At 41.1% G+C, this 23,336-nt stretch overlaps 1 protein-coding gene across 5 annotated transcripts in view; it reads right to left on the bottom strand.

Moving 5' to 3' along the window:
• The window catches only part of qkia (QKI, KH domain containing, RNA binding a), a 79,014-nt gene that overhangs the window by 43,363 nt on the left and 12,315 nt on the right, over window positions 1-23,336 (bottom strand). For all 5 annotated transcript variants that reach the window (XM_035910966.2, XM_006798491.3, XM_035910965.2 and 2 more), the window contains exon 2: window positions 4,413-4,555. In XM_035910966.2, coding sequence (XP_035766859.1) covers window positions 4,413-4,555 — 143 coding nt within the window. The remainder of the gene's footprint in view (window positions 1-4,412; window positions 4,556-23,336) is intronic.

Here is a 23,336-nt window from a genome sequence, read left to right as displayed (position 1 = left end):
GCTCTACCAGTGTGTCGAGGTGAGGTGCGGGGCGGTACATTTCCAGGACTCGTAATGACTTAAGGGGGTCAGAAGGATATCAGGAGCTGGCATGATAAGTGATGACACCCTCATGGGAGCAAGCTTAATGACTTTCCCTGTGCAGGGACCTGGCTGGTTTGGCCGGGCAATTTTTCCGCAGTGAAAGAGAGAGGGCCAGGACATTCTGTCTGCTCAAACCACCAGAGCCTCTTTCTTTGCTGTTCGCAAATCTAGGTGCCTTGCAGTGAAGCACCATGATCCAACAGAACACACGAACACACACACAAACACACTCAGAACTCAAATAGTTAATGGACTTTTTCTCCCTCTCTCCCTTTTTTTTTTTTTAACCAACTCATTAATGTATAGAAAATATAGTATCTTTGTAGTGTTTTTTTTTTTCTTATTTGCAAAAAGATTTACAGTTAAAAACCTCATTTGAAGCTTAAATTCTTTGGAACAATGAAAGGCTGGTGATCCCCCCGGTGCTTTCTCCAAATATAAGGAGAGAAAATATTTGCTTCTATTAAGGAGACAAGTTATTTGCAGTTTACGGATCAACTAATTTGCTTTTAGAAACTTTAAAAAATAAGAAAAAATAGAAACTCGCATGGACTTCAAACATCTGCTCCTGTGAGGTTCTTTAGTTTGGAGACAGCTGGTGTGGTGAGAGAGCGGAAATGGGACAGGGGCTTAAAAGGATTTCATTACTGAGGTAAACAACCTTAAGTGCCATGACAACACCCAGAACACTAGACAAACAGAAAAGACCAACAGCAGAGACTTAGCTAGGGTGTCCCTTGCTAGTTTTTTCCCCCTTTTTTAAAAAATAAACAATTTTGGCTGTACAAGTGATCATTTTCGTCTTGTGGATGCCCCCGAGCTTGTGACAAGTTCAGACGGTCCTGTTTACCACTTGCTCAACAGCTTACATCCAACTGAGGGTCTCATTTCACAGAGTCAGCACCGCAGAGGTGTCTCCCCCCACCTCTCGCGTGTGTTTTCAGTCCTAAGCATTTCTCAACACCAGGTGACCTGCCCACAACCCACCTGGGCATTTAAGAGTTGGCACATACAAATACACTGGGAATAAAGTGGAGACAGACACCATCTTAAAAAGATATGTCACACATCCTATCAGACGCCTCAAGGTCAACGGAAATGACATGCTGAGCTGTCAGTCAGCTGCCTATCAATGTGTATGCGAGCGTGTGCTTGGAAGAGAAGCGGAGCCACAGATAGCATTTAATTGAAGGTTGAAGTTATCAGATAGCCTGCGACTCAGCTGTCAGTCAAGATGCAGTCACCACAGTGACGCTTCGCAGTGTTCTGCACCGCTGACGACATCGGGAAATGGCTGACTTTGAAGAATGGCGAGGGGGTGGGGGAGACAGACGCGCAGGCAGACTGAGTGATGGAGGCGCACGCATACACAAACACATTTACAGACAGATGTGGGGCACACAGGCCAGAAGAGGGACACACTTAAGGGAATTAGAGTAGGAGTGTGCTGGCAAGGCAAGTTATTTTGGTAGAATTGACATGCCGCACTGCATCCAGGCACCAGGACAATCTAATTATCTACTGGTGAAACCTGAGCGGGGTAAACATAGGTGATCTGACAGAGAAAGCCCCAAAGAGAGCGTGTAACCTCAGCCTAAGGATATAGTATGAATAAAGGGAGTTTTTAAATGGAAGTGAAAACTGAGAGGAGAAAAAGTAGATGCCAAGAGTTCCACAGATGGGGAAACGGTATGAATGATGACAAATGTTCCACGGCAGGTGAGTAGATGCCAACAACACAAAACAGGAGACTTGGAACATCATTCTCCGTTTTCTTGGGAGAGCCTAGACTTGTATCAGCAAGCCACACATACATGGATTTTCAGTGGGAGGACTCTGGGAAATCAGACAGAAATGTAAAAAGGATGGTGAAATTCCCCAGTCTAATAATCTTTCATTACACTTTCCTATCCGTTAGAAGTGGGCAGATGGGGATAAAAGGGACATTTTCCCTTTGCTTCTTTTCTATCCTCTCGTGCTTCCTCCCCCTTTTTCTTAAAAGACTAAAGTGTTCTTCTTTTTATCATCTCTAAAAGCACAAACTGTAGAACCGCTGTCTCTCCGTGTTAAGACAACCATTTTAACTGTTTTATTGGGAAATCAGTTTAACGCGCAGCAACACTTTATCTCCTATTGTCTGCTGCTCAAATAGTCAATGCTAGATTTCATTTCCTCTCTGTCCACTAACTTAAAAATCCTAAACAGCAGCGAGAACAGCAGCGCAAAGGGATGACTACTCCTCAACTTCAACTGGTAGCCTTAAAAAAAATTACATATCTGGCACAAGATTACTGTTGGCACCTACACAAATATGATTTGGCAATCATGTAGAGGAAGTTTTGCACATGAACCGTGTTCCAAACAGGAGAGCTAAAATAAATAAATAAATAAATAAAATAATAAGCATTTAATCTGGACTTGCTGCTGATTTCTCCCAACTGCAGTCATCACATCTAAATTTAACAGTAAGTCTGCCATTGTCCTCTTTCCCTGCTGACAGACTGAATGGCCATGCTTGAATGTGTTCACCAAATGACAGCAGAAAAAAAATCATTTGAAAAATGTCATATTTTTGTGTCACTGAGTTTCAGTGTTCGTCTGTGCTCGCACTTCTTTATGTGCATGTCAGTGGGTGTGCTAATTTGTGTCTGCTAAGGTCATCAGTGAGTCATCTTGACCACCAGGGGGAAGCCTAATTAATTTAGTAGCTTTCCAAACAGCTTATAAACAGAATACAAGAGTTACAGCCCCGCTCTGCTCAAAGCGGTGTAGCAAAGCGAGTGAAGGGTACACAAAGGGTCATCTGAGGATGCTGCACTTTTAATAGATTGTGTGTGTGTTATTTCATTAGCATCTCTACAGTCACAGGTGGCACCCACTCCTTCACACATTTTTATTGAACTTCTTCGCTTGTATTCCTGTGCAGCACAAAACCCACACACAAAGAACACAGAAACAGTAACTGAAAGCAGGCATCATCTCTAAACAGCATGTCACAGTTGATGATCTCACTAAGACGACCACCATGCTCTAAAAGGCAACTGCACATCAGCTATGACCACACATGTCACAATTACATGAATGCAAAACAAGGCAAACACTTAAGGGTCACTTAAACTGGCTGGAAGTCACTTAAGAGCCTGAGCGCAGACACTGGGCCTGGTCTCAGGGTGAGATGAAGCTAAGCTGATCCTAGCCAGTCCCTGGTGCCTTTTATCAATTCTGTCAGGGGGAAAATGCAATCCATGCCCGACTGAGCCTTGGCCTGCTCTACGGTGTGTCTTATCCTCGTCACCTCCCTCCATTCATTTCCTTGCTGCCAGCTGCTGGGATTATGAAGAGAAACGCTGCTTCTCAGGACGTGACACAATCATTCATGTGTGCGCCAAAGATTACCATGAGCACATAAATGTGGCCGACTGTGGTAAACGCCTTACACACACGTCCCAAAGCTTTACACACAGACACACATATCACTCTGCTCTGTGCTGCCACCATCCTCCTCATCTCTAGAAACACCATGGTACCTCCACCGTGTGCTGCTTCCCCCCCTGCCCCAACTGTGTGTATCCATCTCTCCATCAGAGTAAAAACCAAGTGGTTACTCCAAAAGATTTTCATTCCCTTTTACTGAATATTTATGAAATTGCAGTTTACTTTTCTTGATGCTTCTTTTTTCAATCCCCCGCTTTCTCTCTCAGCACTAATCTGCTGCTGAGTTGGCTCATAAACACCCCAGCATGCTGCGTTTTCCACAGACCGGGACCAAATTAGTGTGCAGTCTGATAAAGTTGTATCAGTAGTACATTAACAACTTGGTGCACACAGTGTAAATCGGGCAGCTAATAAAGTAAAAAGAACAAGTCGAGGACTGCATGTTTATCAACTAAAATATTTTTTAAAAAAAGAGCAAAAAACTGAAAGGCAAAAGAACAGAACTGAGAGCAGAGTGCATGAGCAGTGAGCAAGTGCTTACAACAGTCATGAGATATGTCCTCAGTGCTGACAGACTGCAGAACTATCAGCAGCTGTCGTTCCCATGATGACACATCACAAAGACACATGGCCTAAGGGAAGAGGACCAACAGTGTGTGTAGAGGTATTTCTGCACAAGGACCAGTGTGTGAAAGAATGTCTTTATCTGTTAACATGAACTTATATGAAAAATAAAATCTAGTTTCTCGATAAGATTAAGATTTCTTCTTTAATACACTTTCCTCTGGCTCCAGTCTAAATATTAATCCAGCAACCATTCAGGCAAATGCTCTGATATTATTGGCAATGTGATGCAACAGCAAAAGTGAGAGACGTGTAACCCTGATACTCACATCTGGGTACTCTTTGACAGGCACAAACAGTTTTTCCTGCAGGTGAACGATGGGTCCGACTGGTTCGGGCAGCTCCAGTGGGTGTTTGTCCACAAGGCCATTCACTGTGTCGCTGTACATGTCTTTACGCACTCTGTTGATCTCTGAAAGACAAAAATATGTAAAGTGTGGTAAGCAACTGCATAAAAACAGAGCAGTGACACGTAAAAAGAACGGTGCGAGATATATCACTGTCATATTGATTTTGACTTATGGGGAAAAGCCTAATGTAGCATACAAATCTTTGCCTTGCGTAATGTTTGTCTTTTACAGATAAACAACTGTGTAACTTGGGTAATATTAACATAGCCTTTGAGTATAAAAACGTGTGAGCATTAATGCTTCCTGCTTTCTACAGAAAATGGCATTTTTTTCCTACTACAAACTGCTCTGAGTAGAAACAACAAATCTGTGATTGTGTGCAAGTTAGTCTATGAGCTGGAGACAAAAGTTAAACACTGCACTATTTACAGGTTAAGGCCACCGACTTTCTGTTCTTTCCCCTCAGAGGTTGTTCTCTAACAGAGCAGCCTGTGCAAGAGCCTGAGCAGGAGACCAGATACAGGGGAATCACTAAGGCTTAAGTATATGCCGCCTTTAGATCTGATCCCCCTATCAGATAAAACTAATGGACCTCTCTCTCTTCCACACGCACATGCTGCCGACTCAGTCATACACATGTTCAAGCACACCCCATTTTTACTCCATGTGTAGCCTGATGCATACAATCAAACCAGTGTGTCTGCAAGTCCTGGTATGTGACAGTGAAACAAGTGTCAGCTGCTGCAGGGCATATTTCTGCTTTCCAGGTTAGCCTCAGAGTACGGTCATAGTGAATCCAAAAGTGCAAAGACGACACACTTTGATTTTTGTGCCATAATCGTATGATCTGCGATAACACTGGTATACAAGTTAATGTGACAAAATGTTAAAAAATTAATTGTCATATAACAATATCACTGACATAGTAAGACAGTGTTTACCTTCCCCCAGCGTGCACAACAAGACAAGCTCTTACATGTTTGACAGCAAACCTCTGATGATGATTTAGCACCTAAAAACTAAGCTACTTCAACATCTCCACCATAGCACGCACAGGAAAACACGCCATCGAGTACAACCAGGCTAAGAAGGCACGTGAGGAGCACATTCTAGCAGATGGTGATATGTGACCCCAAAGTAAACAAATGAGTCAACCAAGCATTGCTAGAGAACTCAGTGGTTGCACTCCATATGACAAGAAGAGCAAACAGTGAATGGATGTTACTGTAGCAGGTACATGGTTGTAAAGGAGGCCTTTAAGCAATGTTAAAAAGCTCAACCCAAGACACTGACACCTTTTTTCCAATAGAGTCACACTTTGAATTAGGCAGTTTGTCATTAATGACAAATACCCTTCATGTACTTGCACTTCTAAATGCTGCTGCCTGCAAGCTGCAAGCAATAAAACATTGTTCAGTAGTTTTGTTTTCTATATTTTCATAAATATCACTATTGCAAGTTTTCCTGAAATACTGTGATATCATTTTGTGGCTATGTCACCCACTCCTAGTATGAAACAGCATGAACTAAATGGTAGAGCTGGCGAGGCCTCGAGGAATCGTGTGTGCAGGGTGGAGTGGGGGCGGCTGCTAGGCACTTTTTCCATCACCCATGAGACCTTCTGGCAGTAGGGAGCTCTATATTAAACTGCAGCAGGGGAACCTGACACTCAACTATAGATGCCCTCAGTAAGGCATGCATGACAGGCGAAGCATAACCCTGCACCTATGCAAAACTGGATAGGTGGGGTGAAACTTGCATCATCAGCTGCTTATTAAAATTTGCAATTATAACAAAAGACAAAATAGCAGCATTAGAAAGGGCAAAAACGTCCCGACAAATCTCAGCAAAGCAGTTTTCCCTGACGATGTCTCAATTACATTCACAGGCAAGTCTTTCTCTTCCTGTCATCTTAAGCAGATTAATACTTGTTGGAAAGCTTTTACTACACTCACAGTAACGTAATGAGTGGTCAAAAATAAAGTCATCCTTAGCTTACCCGTCAATGTTCCTGTCGGATCACATAATTGTGACACATTTCCAAACTTAGTGCAGGAAAAAAAGAAATTTCCTGCATTTTTATCTAATTTCGTATTATGAACAGCAACCGGTGCTGTGGTTTAAAAGTGCCAACAAAATGTTTTAATTTTTGGACAGTGGAGAAAATATTTCCTCATATATTGACTTTATGTCCTACAAGACACCTAAATACAACATTTTTACTGCTAAACTGAAAAAGAGTGTTATCTCCGGACATGGCAATGAGACTAAAAATTTGTCACCAGTGAGGTCACAGACACTGACCAGCACACAGCTAAAAAACATCTGGTCTGCAGCTGTGTGGACAGCACCTGCAGAAGACATTGGAAGAGTACAAACAGGCAGCCAGGAGACTCGGCCCAACTCCTTTCCAAACCACATGACCTCAGTACTGTGAGGACCACAGATACTCCCAGCCCTTCCCAAAGATGAATTCATCCTCATGGTATCTTGCACAGAAAACAGATTACATCACTCCTAACCAAAACAGCAGCCAGGCAACGTCTTAGCTTTGGTTTGACACATTATACAGGGAGTAGACCACGACAGAAGGACAAAAAAACAACATACAGGAAAAGCAACATAGTAGACGACAAATCAACATGTATTGTGTTTTAAAGAACCCTTGAATCAGAAAAACCTGAACACAAGCAGGTTTAATTTCGTTCCTTCATCTTAAAAATAAGTAATCACCACTAAAGTGCAACTAAAACCAAGTTCTATAAGCCTTCTCAAGACAATGAGTGAAAAAAAGAAGAGTTATTCAACACCAGTAAAAGCAAGTCAATGACAACTAAAGAAGAGCTCTGTAACTTAAATTAAGAGATCACTTCTCTGTATACGAGGGCGTAACTGTGCTTGATATGAGTTTCATATTTGGAGTCACGGTTCGGTATGTTTTCTCTACAGCAGAGAAATCATCCACAAAAAAAATCCATTAAGTTTTTAAAACTTTACAAATGCATTCACACGTGCTCGACTGGCAAAAATTCAACTGCAACAATAAAGGCACTCAAATGCTGTGAACAGTCAATGAAGAGAAACTCGGTTTAGTGTCAAGCATAAAACAAATCAAACAAAAAACACAGTAAAGAAGAATGCAACATAACATAACAACACAACTGAAGTGAATAAATAAACATCTCCTGCTTGTTGCTTCTATTTGACAGATACTGTACCGATACTGTATCAGCAGAATCCTTTGTATTATTATCCTTATTGTAACTGTATCGTAACCACTCTTGTTATGGGGTAATTCAAGAAAAATACACGTACCATTACACCTATATCTACATTTTTTATTACACTAGGTCTGCATCCGGGAACTATTTCTTTCTTCAAGATAACAAAAGAAAACAAAAGGTGGTATTCATATGTGACAATGCAATCCAACAACCACCAGTGGCCTCCCCACCCCCTTCTTCTAATTCTAGTTCCTCTTGCTGAAATGTCACATTAACATAAGGAGGCCGCGCTGGGCCATCAATGGAGACGTGCGGCATTTGACAACCTCTAATTTCTGTGCGCCAACTCTTTTCTGAAGCGCTGCGCTCACCTAAAAATTACCCCCTGCCTCGCACGGCCGACAAAATCATTTGTCTAGCTGTCCACCCCGGCAGAAAAGGCTGATTTTGTAACAAAGCGTGCATGTGGGGATCACTATCTTGGACGGGGGTTGGGAGGGTGTCACCCTCTTGGAAAAGAAAAGAGACAGGGGTAAAAAGACGAGACAATCAAGTGGAGTGAGAAAAGACGTTAGCCGCTGAATGAGACTTTTTCTTGATAAGTGGTATTAAATGGAAAACCCTACTAATGCCACAGTAAACCCTGCAACTATGGTCACACATCACCCAGCTCAGTGTGTCATCTCCAACCTGACTCAGCTCTTCACACAGACAACTGACAGAAAGAGTTGTGTGTTTATTTACCTGTGGGGGTGGCTCCACATAGACACAGGAAGAAAGCATAATATATCTGTTTAGTTTTTTTACTCAGACATCTGTCAAGAAGAAACAAGTATCGACCTTGAAAGCAGGGTGAGGGCACAGCGGAGGGTTTGATGATACAAAGACAGAGAATTATAACCACAGTGCTGAGCAAGCAGAGTGCAGCTGAATTCTTCTAGACTCACGCTGCTCTTTTCTGCCTCAATTTAAGTTGTTTTTTAAGAAGCATTTCACTTTATCATTCTCTTTCTTTTGTTTCTCTCAGCTTCTGCCCTTTCTTCTCAATTTTGCGGTGAAAAAAGAAAATGTCACAGACTGAGGCTGCATATCTGTCTGCCCTTTGTCAAGCAAAAGAGACAATTTCTCCTCATCTTTGCCGTGATCTTAGCAATGGTTAGAGACGTGTAACTAAAGGGAAGGGTGTGGGAGTGAGGAAGGGCAGGTGAACCGCTTTTAAAAGGCAGTGGACTGAAAAATATGGGAGAGGACGTGTCTGTAAGATGGGAGCCCAAATTCAGTGAGGTTTGGGGAGTGCATATTAACTGAAATGTTCATTCTTGACCTTGGAAGAAAAAACTGATCGGGAAAAAAAGAAAATTCTTAAATCAACATCTGCTCAATTATTTTAGCCTACCATCAGTGTGTGGCTGTCTCCATTTGGCTTAAATGCACTTTTTTGTACAAGGCCTCATCATGTGATAACATCAAACTCTTTGACAAAGTTTGTGAGAAGTTAAAGAAACCACATTTGATTTTGTTTTAAGAAGATTTTCATGGACACTCATTTTCAGTGTCCATTTCAAGGGGTCATATTACTAGAACTTACATAATTCAGGGGGTGTTTTTTGCCCCTGACACTGGGTAACATGTGGTAAATGTAGAGGTCAGTGGATTTCCTGCTATGTTGGAGAATTTTATAAATTAAACATGTATGTAATGAGGAAATAAATAAAACCCTTTAAAAAAATTCTGATATTGCACAGGACATTTTTGTTTGGCAGAAAACCTCTTGGGAACCCTGATGTGACTAAGTAATCTGTAGAGACCATAAGGACCATACATATGGTGTTTTTAATCCTAATTTACCCTTAAGATATAAGCCACTTGATGACTCTTGGTTTTATTTACCTATAGATTTAATTCGAATCTAAAGTTACGGCAAAATAAAATATGGTGACATCGTGTAACAAAACAAAAACCATACATGTGGTGATTTTTAAAGCCAATTGATCCTCAAGATAATGCCTTGTGATTTTGATCGTCTCAGGCCACTACATTTAATGAAAATGTAGATGAATTAGGTGAAGCTACATCACAGCATGACAAAAAATCTCATTCTCATATAACAAAACAACAAGCCTTGAAGAGAAAAGGCAGCATCATAATTGGTTCTTTAGCAGGAAGTCAGACTAGCACTCCCAAACAGAAGCCATATCCCTGTCAGGGCACAGCACCAAAAAAAAAAGGAGGGGGGGATAGACTTGGGAATTATGTGCACACTGAAGCAAAAGATCGAGAGCAAATCCATTATGTGTATAGAGTTATTTAAGTGTCTGTGACACTGTCAGCCAATCACAATTGGCCACTGCAAACTCACAGACATGGACAGAGAAGCTTTTCTTGTATTTACCCAGCCAGATGTTTAAAAACATGATCACACAGGGGCAGCCCATGCTGAACTAGGGCAAACAATTCATGAGCTTGTGATGAGAAAAGGCACACGACGAGAAAGAATAGCCAAGTGAGGTAGGTCAAGTTTGGAATCTGAGGTAATGTATTCAACCACAGCATGAGGAAAAACACAGTGAGTGAAACAGAGGAAGGGAGATCAAAATTGGAGCAAAGAGAGAGGAAATAGAAGAGCGAGAGTAAAATTAAAAACAATGGAGAGGTCCAGCAGGAGATCCTGTAATCAGGTTTAAGACAGGTGAACATCACTCAACTAGACCTGCTCCATAAGAGAATGGGAGCAAGTCCATTAAGAGCCCAAAAATAGACACGTTCCATAAATGCTTTGTCCTCACCCTGTAGCTCACAGCAAACCGTCCTCTGACCATGCAGAGCACATCTGTCCCGATAAGTACTCTGCATGTGTGAGAGACTGTCAAGAGTGGGAGTGAAAGCAAAAGAAATATAATAGTTGAGCAATCAGTGTGATCAGCTTTGCCTAAGGAAAGCTGCTTTAGATGCCTTGTGATGCCTGGCATTAGCCTGATATTATCTGGCACCTGAAGCAGATCGAGTCCAACACCAATTAATCTTCAAGCCAAAATGATCAAATGTTCAACCCTGCAGAGAGACAGAGCCAGTCCTTCCAGTTTAGGATGGTTTAAGATCAAAAACCTGTAGTGTTAAAAAAAATAATAATCCTCTTCATGCGTGCACGTGCATGAATGCTCAATTCATGTTTTAAACAGAGGAGGGGGGAGTGACTGGGATCTCAGGTAAATATAGACTGAATGCAGTCGCATCCAAAAAACTACAGCAATCAAAGATACACCTAAATGTGGCGGTGCTGAGTGAAACAAGACTCGGGCGAGGAACAAGCCTTTTCACTTAAAAGCTGTGCACTTCAGCAATCACAAAGCCTGGGTACCCGTTGCAAGCGAAAGGATTTGGGCATTTAATGCATTCCTGCCCTTTATTCACGGCACAGACGACTTTATCCAAGACGACACTCCACTTCAACAGTTTAGGGGTTTGGCAGGCCAAGCATATGAAAGACGGGGGTTTCTTTTAAAGCAGAGAGCAGAAGTATAGCGCGCACTGGTGGGGGTGACTGAGCCATGAAAACGTATGCATTTCTGGGTCTTATCGTCAACTCACAGCTGTCTCTCGCTACCCCTCCCTGTTTGTGGAGGGGAGAAAAAAAAGTTTCCCTATGCTTCTGTCTTATTTTTACTTGCATATCTTTGATTTAACAGTAGGCCTACACTGCTAAATCCTTTGATGTTCATGCACAATCTATTCCTGCGCTGTTAATGAGTGCTGTCTTATATACATAGTAACCAAAATAAGGTTACATTTTGAAATATAAAATTCTTTACACTGGGGAACAAATGTAATTTAATCATTATTAATTAGTGTATTAATCTTTATTAATCAGTGCCGAATGTTATGACTGATATATCATTTGTTGCGCATTGATAGTCCCCGTGAATAAGGTAATCACGGGTCATGTGACTTTATGGTTTCCAAGTAAACAGCAGCAACACTGAACAAAGAGGATTTAGATAACTGTGGATCAACATTATTCAAGCCAATTAAGCCAGTATTGTGCCTTTGGAAATGGCTACATCAAACACACCAATCATTTGCGAAAGCTTCACCCGAGTGTGTCTATTAGCAGCGTAGCCGTGTTTCTTGCAATGGTTATGTGGCTATATTGAGCAAAGCACAGTGTTATTTGTCCCCGGCAGACCGCACAAAGATTTGTCTTTTAAGACAAAATTCACAGTTTGTCTCTTTGCTGACCTGCAGCAACAGCAATACAGAGAGGCAATTTTGCACAATACAATTTTATTGCTGGAAGATATACACTTAGTCTGAGCAACCCAGACAGCTGATGCACAATATAAACTTTGGCACAGAACATTTCGGGACAGAATGAGGCCAAAGGATTTTGTCACCCATCCCTTACATATGGGTTGCTCCAATAATAGGGGGCTGCTCAACATTCTACAAGGACAGGAGAAATGATATGCAACTGCAGCGACTAACAACTTTTTATTGTACGAGAGTACTGAGAAAAGCTCGGAAGAGTACTCATTAAATTTAAAATTTGTGCCAAGAGGTCTCTGTGAATGCTAATGCATCTCAACTGTCAAATTCTAAGTAGCACTAAAAAAAATACAGTATATCTCAATTTTACTTTACAGCGACTTATCTACACAGTTGCTTAACCCTGACATGTGGATATAAGCGCTGACCCCCACAGGCTGAGGGGGGACTAAAAGGCTCTAGACAGAAATGACGGTGCGGTTTGCAGCCAGAGGGAGAGATTTATGTTGTGTGTCAGGGATTTTCCTGAGGCAGGCTGGGTAGAAAGCTCCAGCGTCAGGTCTTTAAGTAGATAGGCCACTAAATAAACGACTGGCATAACAAGGTTTCTGGATTCTTTCCTGCCTGTGCCTGGTTTAAAAAAAAAAAAAAAAAAAAGAGAGAGAGAGAGAGAGAGAGAGAGAGAGAGAGAGAGAGAGAGAGAGAGAGAGAGAGAGAGAGAGAGAGAGAGAGAGAGAGAGAGAGAGAGAGAGAGAGAGAGAGAGAGAGAGAGAGAGAGAGAGAGAGAGAGAGAGAGAGAGAGAGAGAGAGAGAGAGAGAGAGAGAGAGAGAGAGAGAAAAGAAACACAGAAAACACATTCACATACACACACTTTTACCCATCACTTGGTTAAAGTGCAAGCCACGAGAGAGTGGAGCTACACTTTCAGCCAAATTAGGGATGGACAAACAATGGGTAAAAAAACCTTACATACAGCAACGGTAACCATTTCTGTCTGCGACATAAACTATAGCTGGGAAACAGCAGCAAACATAAATGCTGTGCGATTGTACACACATGTCTATATCTCAGCCAACTCACTCCCTGAAAGCAGCACGTTCTGCTCTCTGATTATCAATAATGAGCAGAAGCTGCCCGAAAACACACACACACGTAGATAATAACTCACACAACATTTAAGATATGGGCTCACCAATGCTCTGATATCATGCGCACAAATGCACACATAAGCACATATGATACATATAAAAACAAACATCCAGCCGAACATTAAAACGCCCACACACACACAAGCTAATGAGCCTGTGTGTGTTTATAGGCAAGGCTCCCCTGAGACAGTGAACCCACAGAAATAACACTACACACGGAAGGAGGAGGAAAACTGCCTCGGAGAATATCTGCTGAACAAATACAGCAGGAAACAAGAAGGAAATGGTGCTACATCTCTCCTCTAGCTTGCCTTAATAGCCACTGTTTTATATTTAGTCTGGTGACAAAAAGACGGATTAAAAACAGAGATTAGAGAAACACACAGCTGCTCTACATTACGCTGTTCTCCACAGTCTCACCACTCTTGACTGGTGAATTTATTTTATCATGATGACTGACAGCAGGGGGAAAACTGAGCTGCAAAGTTGTAGTTTGTAACAAAGGTGAGCCTGTTAATATAACGTCATCTACTTTTAATAGCTGAGCATTAGGATTATTACAACAAATGTGTGCATGCTTGAAACAGAAAGCAAAAGATTTATGTGCACAGAAAACCCAGTTGGTGGCGAAACTAAACTCAGAAGTCATCAAGTCAAACTAAACTGCACACAAATACGTCAGAACACTGTGAAGTCGGGTGTCATGGTTTACCGCCTTCTCTAGTCACCTAAGAAAATATATATGCTCAAAGCGGAGTGTGTAGGTGTCTTCGTGGCAAAAAAAAACAGCAATCAGTAAAGCCATTAATCATAACCTGTAGCAAATGCTAGGTTTGCTGAGGCTGTCAGAGTGACTGCATGCAGGAAGGGGGAAGAAGTGCCAGGCTGAGTATGGCTTTCTGCGGCTGCTGACACCAACAGTGACGGTGTGCTGTAAAAAAATGTGTGTCATTGCACATTAGTTTGGTGATTAAACTGCGTAAACAGACAGTGAAGAAGAGGAGAGAGGATCCACAGGAAAGGTGTGGCCAAGGGTGAGGCGATAGAGAAGCAGGAACAGCCTGCAGATCTGCATTTGACTGGCCACAAATTCCTTCTACAGATTGATAATGACTGTAATGTTTGAAGAAGAAAAAAATCGTCACATACATAAACAACAAGCTCTACAACAGATGGTATAATAATGAGAGAAAATAAAGAGAGCCTAAAATCCAGAGAACAGTAAAAAAACAAAACAAAAAAAACTCTACAAGGGGTTTAAAACTGCACAAGTATACCTAGGATGCTTGTAGGGCTGCTACGATGAGTCGACTAGTCACGATTACGTCGACTATCAAAATCGTCGACGACTGATTTAATAGTCGACGCGTCGTTTGAAGCTTTGTAAGATCACAAAAGACGCAGGAATAAGTAGTAGGATTTAAGAGTGTAATAACGGACTGAAACAGAAGATGGCAGCACTGCATGTACAAGGATGCCAGCTGCCGTTAAACCCCGAAGAAGAAGAAGTATCTCTGTCCCAGAATTCATAGCGCAGCCCAGCTCAGTTTCCAACAATGGCGGCAGCTAGTTAGTTTTAATATTACTCTTATTATTCTTTCTGGGTCACAAAATAAACGTTTAACATATTTTCAGGTGAGAATGTAACTGTGTAAACCTCAAATATCTGCTCAGTTTATCAAGACACCACATATTTTCAAAAGCGCTCTGACGTTTTCAGACGTCTGTTACCCACTAGCTCGATAGCTAGCCGGGGGCAAGGCTCACTAGAGCAAATCGTTTTCAAACCCACCGTAGTCTTTCGCTACTCAGGTTAAACATATAAGTCACTTAGATAACTTAAAAATGTTATTGCTTGGCTTTTTTTTAGTATTTTATTTGTTCCTGAGTAAATCGGTTTGGCTGAGATTAAAGTTATGGTTTTTACACAGATGAATAAACATCAAGCAGACAACTGATTATCAGAAGTGTAAGATGCTCGAGAATATACTCCGGTGTCCCGTTATATTTTAGATAGCAAGGAGTTTATTAAACTTCACCGAAACAATCTGCAAATTTCATTAAAATTTAATAAACTATCATCTTGTCTTTATTTTGAGTTAGCACATACCTTAAACACTTAAAGCTGTAAGCTAATGATAGCTATATAAGAGCAGATGCATGCTGGTGCAATAAGCTGTATGTTTTACGTCCAATGGATGTATGATCTGATTAGTCGACTAATCGCAAAAATAATCTGTGACTAGTCGACTATCAAAATAATAGTTTCTGGCAGCCCTAGATGCTTGCTGTTATTTTAAAAACAAACAAACACTGGGCAGACCCAATAATAATCAGATTTAGATTTTTTTCCTGTTTACAGCATTTCGAAGACGAATAAAAAAATTATCCATCTCATTTTTAAAAAGCATCACCACTTTAATTTCAGTGACATTTTCTTTTCTTGCAAAGTGCTGTGAACAGTCAAAAAAAAAAGCACCACATTAGCACCGTGCACATAGTCCTGTGCGTGAACTTTGAAAGACTCGGGGTTGTCTAACAAATCAACAAAATGTCTTTACCGTCTCGCAGCAGCAAACAGCCCTTGTAAAACAAAAGAGGCCATTTGATTAGAGTGACTGCTGTCACTTGATAACTCCCATCAGCAGTGAAAGCTGAACAGGTGCAGATACCCCTGAAAAAGTTAAGACAAATATCCTTTTGTGATCTCACAGCTGGCGCCTTTTGTTTTAGTACATATCTCAAATAAAAAAAAGAACAGGATTATTACTAAAAGGTGATTACTAAAGCTATTAAGCTGCAAAGACATTCAAGGTTAATGCAACATGCCTTTGGGATGGTCTGGAAGAAAAAAAATGTAAAAAAAAATAAAATAAATAAGACAAGCAGAAAATTTATTTGCTATCTTTTGCCATTCCACAACATTTTCTTTTTAAAACCTGCCATATTTGTTTACATATGGCACTACATTTTAAAACAAAGTACCAATTTTATGGTAAAAAGAGGAATATGTCTCCAAAACTCCTGTCCTCACATCAGGACCGCCTTTCATCGGCACCAAAATGACATTTTCAGTTGTGTTACATGCAAACAAAGTGTCCAAAGAACAAAGTCATATGACAAATATAACAACAACTGGGATAGAATCAGAATCAGAATGTCTTTACTGTCATTGTCACAGGTACAACGAAATTAAAAATGATCCCCGATCAGTGCATCATCCCTAACAATATCAAAATATAAATAAAACAATAAAATCAATAAATAAAATACTTAAAAGTGCTAATAAGAATAGTATTAGCAAACATTCACATACATTCCCACAAACATGCTTCAGTCAGCGCATAGATTAATACAATAGTGGCGTGATGGACATTTTTTTGTAGCAGTATTCAGATAATTTAAAGGTTTGATTAACCTACAGTAATGATTCAGTGTAAATCAAATAAATAGTGAGCACATTTAAAACCCAATTCTAAACAAAATAGCCCAAACAGGCACCATATGTGGTCGTTTTTTGGGGGGGAAACACGCAAACAGAAATGATTGCATACCATAGCCTAATAAGGAAATAAAATCATTATTTAATGACAAATTTGAAGAAAAAAAAAAAAAAGAAAAGATTCTGATATCCAATCAATCATATGTGGCCAAAATAACAAGGTGAATAATTTACATGTTTCCCAGATGAGACACTGCAAAACCCTATCCTCCTCACTTCCCTCAGCTCAAGGCTGAAATTACTGTTTCAGACAGTATCTGCAGAGCTATTAGGACTTCAGTCTAAAATTAGAAAAGGGGATCATCACATTTGATGATGTGGAACTGCTTTATGGGGCTGTCTGTTGGTGGGGGGCAAGCTGGCAGCTCAATGAGCCAGAGGTGTGCCAGTTTCGTGCACTCAGTGGGGTCTACCATACAGAGTGAGGCAGGGGAGGGCAGCTCAATACCGAACCATAATGGTTTACTCTTAATAGCTGCCCGCAAGGGGCCAAAGTTCATTACTCCCTGCGTGGCGGGACTTCTGATCGGTCGAAACTTATAAGTGCAATCGCACTCACACATTTACACTTCAGGGAGGCACCCCAAGGGGAGTGAGCAAGGTGGAAAGCTGTGGAAACTGTTTACTTTCCTTCACACACTCACACAGATACAATTCCCTTACAGGAAGCACTGGAGAGCGCGGTACTTAACAGAAAGCTTAAACCTCTTTCTCATTGCTAATTATTCAGCAGTTTTGGAAAATACTAATACTCTCCTCAGTTAACCTTTAAAAGTAGCCCAACATGCTAGCTCAGCTAGAAAAAAAAAAAAGACAACCTAATGCACACAAATGCAGACTCAGACTGCTTCTAAAATACCAGGCAAAGGCTATTTTACTGCCGCTTTTGCCATCTAAAGAGGGAACGATATGTAGCGTTAAATTGGAAGCCAAAGCAATAGTCATTTAACAGGCTGGCTTTAAGAGAGAAGCCTCATGAGCTGAAAATGGTTTCACAAATTTGAGAGGAAATACTTTGTCCCCAAAAAAGCAGCGGCACAAGGAGAAAGCGCATCTGCTTCCCTTACATAGAACCTCCATCTGTGTGGCTCCACACATACTACAAACTATGCTTAGTTATGATGGGAACTGTTAAAACTTGTGGGTTAATTAGTATTAACCCAAGCACACAGAAAAACTAGATTGTTGTTCTGCATCCTGCGGGAACTCATTTCTCCACCTGGCAGACAAAAGATTAACTGTGCTGTGCGGTGACACACAAGAACCCTTCTCTTACTTTGCTTGTTGCCCATTTAACTCAACTTTTAATGTTTCAGTCAATGTAGACGCAAACGGGCATTTCATCCGCCAACGCCCCAGGCATTATGCTTACAAATCAGGACTCACATTTGAGACAGACACACACACACGCAAATACACACACCTCACAACAATGCGGAGGATGCTATGTAAAGTGAAGCACAGGATGCATTCTTTGAGCTCCACAAGATGTGAGAGTATGAGATAAGGAATAGGAAGAATAACAGGATGAAGAGTCAGGAAGCTTGCTGATGTGTGTGTGTGTGTGTGTGTGTGTGTGTGTGTGTGTGTGTGTGTGTGTGTGTGTCTTGGCCCGTTTTGTGTTGACGCTCGCCTTCTGGACAGTGAAAAAAGGAGGTATCCTTTTCCTCTTTCCACAACCTGGAAGGGGCGGGAGGGAGTTCAAGAAAAGTATCATTTCCTGTCAGTGGCCAGATACAACGCTATGCCTCAAAGACGCAACCCAGTGTCTGGCAGAATAACTTTGAGCTTAAAAATACACAACCACTTAGATGGTGAGCCGCCGTTCATTTCATAATATATTTTTGCTGTGTGTGCACACAGCTGCCCCCTTTTGTCACGCAACAATTCAAGGAAAGGTCCAGCTGTCAGAAGAGGAAGTGAGGGGAAGGAAAGGCTCCGACTGTCAATGTGACTGGAGGAGATAACACGCGCTGTGCTTCCTGTCCCCACCCCTGTAACTAAGGAGACCACAGTGCACACAACCAATGGCGAGGATGGAAGGGAGGATTATTTGGATAATTTGTAATACCCCCTACGTCGTCTTTGTGAACCGATCTCTTCCTCAGATGTTTGTCCCCTGACTATACAATTTACCCATGCTTCAACTCTTTCCTACAAACCGATCAGAACCCACAAGAAGCTGACAAAAAGCTGGTTTACCTGAAGGTCGTGCAGTTGAAGATTGGCATATTCAAAGATCATTCCATCACGTAAATGCTGCCAAGTGACGGCACAGAGAGAGACTCAGACAGATGCACATTTTAACTGTAAACCTTGGGCAAAGCCTAACATCAACTGAGACTTCTGATTTTTGGCAAAGAACAGATGGGAGCAGAAGCCTGCAAGAAGTGCGGCACTGAGAATGTCAAACAGAAACAAAAATGTTTATTTAAAAAGGGGAATTTCACTTCTAAATCACATTGGCACATTTTCCATTTGCCTGTAGTGATTTTTATCTCAAAATACCAGAAGAATATAGACGAAAAAAAATGAGCAGAAGTCTCTATTTTAAGAAATCATAACTCAAAAATACTAAATTCGCCTAGTAAGTGGTTTCATATAGGAACTTAGTGTAGGAACAGTTTTCTTTCATTAAAATAAAAATAAAGTCTGTTTCCTAAAATCACAACCTGGTTATTCAAAAAACATTTAAACATTATTATCTGCACTTTTATGTGGAAATGATTTTATTTGTAGCAAACTGCATCCCACGGCAAAAGTGGTATGCACCGAGCTTATATTACAGAGTCGGCAAAATGGATGCCATTATCGACGATGATGACCCTTGTCAATGCATGTAGGTGTGTGCTTCCCTCTGTGGGGTGAGAGGGTTAGCTGGTGAATTTCTGAGTAACCTGGTCATGATTTCAGAAACCAGATGTCTCCAAATATCCAGTGTTATAGGACCCTTATTGAAATAAGTACAGAAATTTTCCTTATAATTTTGAATAAAAGATGGAAGACTAAGTATTTTTTATTCATATCCATTTCCATGGAACAATATGGGAGGGGGGGGGGGGAGTTAAGGGAGGAAAACAAAAAGACAGATCCATCCATAATCTCTTCAGGTGTCCACAGAGCAAACTCAAGCTCAACACTTTCTTAAAGCAAGGTAAGCAAGTCAGCTTTATCTTTTGATCTGGCTCAAAAGATGAAGCCGACATAAAATATTTACAATAAATATTCAGAGGAAAATACAAAATAAAATATGATGCAATTAAATTAAAAAGCAGTGCAATAACTCCTGGCTTTATGGATCTTGTCATAACTGGTTACTGGTTTAATAGGTAAGTGCAACCATAACAAACCAGTCTGCTCTTTCATATAAGCAATACAGACGTTTGAGCACGTATTTTAAATGCCTTTTAATCCAAAACAGTTCCACCAAATGAGAACGTTAAGCTTTAAAAAATGACAATTAACTTCCCTCACCTCCTCTCTAAAGAGTGTCAGACAGTATACAACAAGACAGGAAGACTAAGCATGTATTGTGTACCACAACTACAAGAAACCACTGAAACATTTAGTCAATCCATAAGTTAACAAATGATCTGTAAGGCTGGCGCTTGGCCCTGCTCTTTCCTGCGCTCCACATTTTTTACTAATAGGAAACTCAAATTTGTGCCAATGCACATTAGTAGTCACCCTGCTATGACAGCTATATTCACCTGCCATTATAGCAATACAAGCTTCAATGAAGCATTTCAATCTAACGCTGAAATTAAGTAAGGTGTGTGCCTATAGTCTGTGTGCAGAAAAAGCTTGAGAAGGATATGAGTTATACATACAGGAAGACAAACAGGTTACATCACAGATTATATGCATGTGTGTGTGTCTGTATGTCAGCTTCTTTTATCCCCAGGCGCTGGGCCTGCTGGGGCTTGTAGCTACCATCTTAAGTTCCAGTCCAACAGCCACTCAGTCGCTGTCCCTGGGTGTGACAACACACAGACATCCCAGCTGCTATTGTGTCTTTGTGCCGGCTCTTCATCAGCTTTGCAGTCTGATGGGCCCTTTTTTTCCTCCAGTATTTAAATCTTACCACTTTAAACGCCTACTCTTGTTCAAAACAAATTAGGCATACAAAAACAAATGTGTTAAATATCTGTATAGATATGCATGGTCCTCTGCCAGAACAGGAATTATTCTGGACTAAGTATCCAAGGACGCATTGTGTAAGTGTTAGATAGTCATAACTCGGACTGTTCTTTATAGAGTAGCTGTATGTACTAAACAGGCCTGGCACAATGTAGACACACTTAAAAACTCTCCTGCTATGGGATGTACTTCCAGATTGCTTATCTTGAAGGACGCACAACAACAAAAAATACATTTCAAAAAAGGAAAGGGCTCCCCCTCACCTACCCTCTCTTCTATCTGTAGATCATAAGAAAAACTGCACTTTAGCTATGCATCTGTTTGGTCTGGCCGCCCCACAGATCTGCCATTTGATCTGTTTTGTCTGCCAAGTCATGTACCTTTCAGAGTATTTAAACAGAAGGATTTTAAGATTTTGAAGAGCTACAACAACTAGGTCAGAGTGTCAAAAGGGGAGGAGAGGAATATGAAGACGAAGAAAAAAAAAGTGGGAAGCGCTGTCGCTGACTCAACTGTCATTAACCAAGCTTCTACAATGTTTAAGCCTTTAAACATTGATCTGCCTCAAAGTGCTTGGGTGTGGGGTGGGCTTAACAAATCTGCAAGTGCAATGTACATGTGCACAATTACAGCCAGCGGGCGCAGGCATGTTGTTTCCTACCAAACGACGATTGAGCTTGGCAGTGAGTGAGTGGAAAGCTGAGTGCACGCTTGGGTCCTGGGCGCAGACAGTTAGAGCTGGGCTGATGCAAACCGACAGACAACGTTACAGGCCTTTAATGTCACCACTGGTCCTCACATGAAAGAGGCAATGTAGCCCCAAGGCTGGATTTTTGCCACACATGCGAGTACAGAGGGAGGCTGGAGAAGTGAAAACAAATGGAAGCAGAGAGTGGGAGAAGAAAATAAAAAAAAAATCTGGAGAAACAGGAGATGAGAGGGGAGAACAAAAGGCAGAGGGGAAAAAAACAATGATGGGATGCTGTAGAGTCAGCCTGATAAAATAAATAGGTGAAAAGACAAAACTAGGAAAAATGAGTCACTCCCTGGGGAGAACAGATACCAATTTTTCCCCAACAATGAAAACGTTGCTTTTGCCAAGCACCACGTTATCAAAATGGAAGGCAACGTAACACAAATAGATGAGACGGATGCATGTACATGTTTAAGGCAGAAAGGAAGAAATAGGAGGGGGAAATAAGGAAAAAAAACTATGTGTATGTGCATTTTAGAGATGCAGACGGAGCAAGATTTCACATGGTGATGAGGGAGGAGGAGACGGAACCAAGGTCTGGTTCATTCAGAGTGTCAGACGCTCAATAAAAATAAGGTTGCAGGAAGAACTCCCATCACAAACAGCCTAAAGTAGTGTCAGACAAATACTCTCCAGGAAAGCAGAGGAGAGGAGAGCAGGGAGCTGAAGAGGGGGGATTAAAGGGGACAGAGAGAGAGACAAGTCCATCTCCTAGCAGACTATTCCTCACCTTAAGGTGTCAACAGCAGCTGGCACCTTGGCACCCTGCTCATGCCCACACCTGTCTCTCCTGCTGGGTCTAAGCACCTTCCATCCCCAGCTGCAATAAATCTTTTCTTCCCTTGGAAGGAAGGCAACTAAAGAGAAATATATATATATATTTAATTTACCAACACAATGCTGGCAATCACAAACAAAACACAACAAAACAAATCTCTTAAATCACCATTTTCAATGTCAGCAAGCTTATGCTGGCACCTTCTGTAATAAAATCTATACACACCAGCTGGAGAGAAGCAGCTGTATTCGTACCCAGGATGTACTGGCGCAAAGGGGCGGGCAGTACTTTAGCATACTGTCAAACAGTGTTGTTTATTTTTATTTAAACAACACGTTTTTCTCGTCCAGCAACCACAAGTGCCACAAATACAGGAAAAAAGGACTTAAAAGCCTTTTTCAACCACTACTTTGACAGAGAACATGCTTATAGATTTGAAGCTCCTTCAATAAACCACATTAATCATTAAACAGTGACCAAATTATATTTTTTGGTTTTATTGTTGCAGTTTTACTGTATGTCACAGTTTATTATTTATTGATACTATTTAATTAATAGGCTCATTCTTCTGACAGGCATGTATGGAATATAAAACATTAATTAAACAGAGATAAAAATAAAAGCATGTGGCCAAACTAATAAATCTGCTCTTCTAACCTCTAAGATTTGAACACAAAATAAATACTAGAGTCGGGCCATAACAGAGTACCTGTTATGGTTTCTGTTAGATGTAATGGCACTTTTTGTTTGCCACTGTTTTTAAACAAAGTCAACATCTGGCTCGTTAGCATTAATGTGTCCACAGCCGAGAGCAGCTTTCAAACAAACTCTGTTTGGACTTATTCTTCCAAACTTTGCAGCACAAATGATTGTATCGCCAGGAAAAGGCACCTGTTAGCCTCTAGCTGGGTTTCTCCTGGCAAAATGAGCCTTTGGGGGTTACGCTCATAAGCACGATTGGTCCGCTTATAGTTAAGGGAACAAGCGTGTGTTAACTTACTTAGCAGAAGCCTGTATTGTTTCCTGTTATTTC

This window comes from Neolamprologus brichardi, chromosome 19 (genome assembly GCF_056152115.1).
Source record: "Neolamprologus brichardi isolate AB-2024 chromosome 19, ASM5615211v1, whole genome shotgun sequence".
In the NCBI taxonomy this organism is placed as follows: domain Eukaryota; kingdom Metazoa; phylum Chordata; class Actinopteri; order Cichliformes; family Cichlidae; genus Neolamprologus; species Neolamprologus brichardi.
The sequence above is the reverse complement of the archived record's forward strand: the minus strand, read 5'-3'. Positions and strand labels throughout refer to the sequence as shown.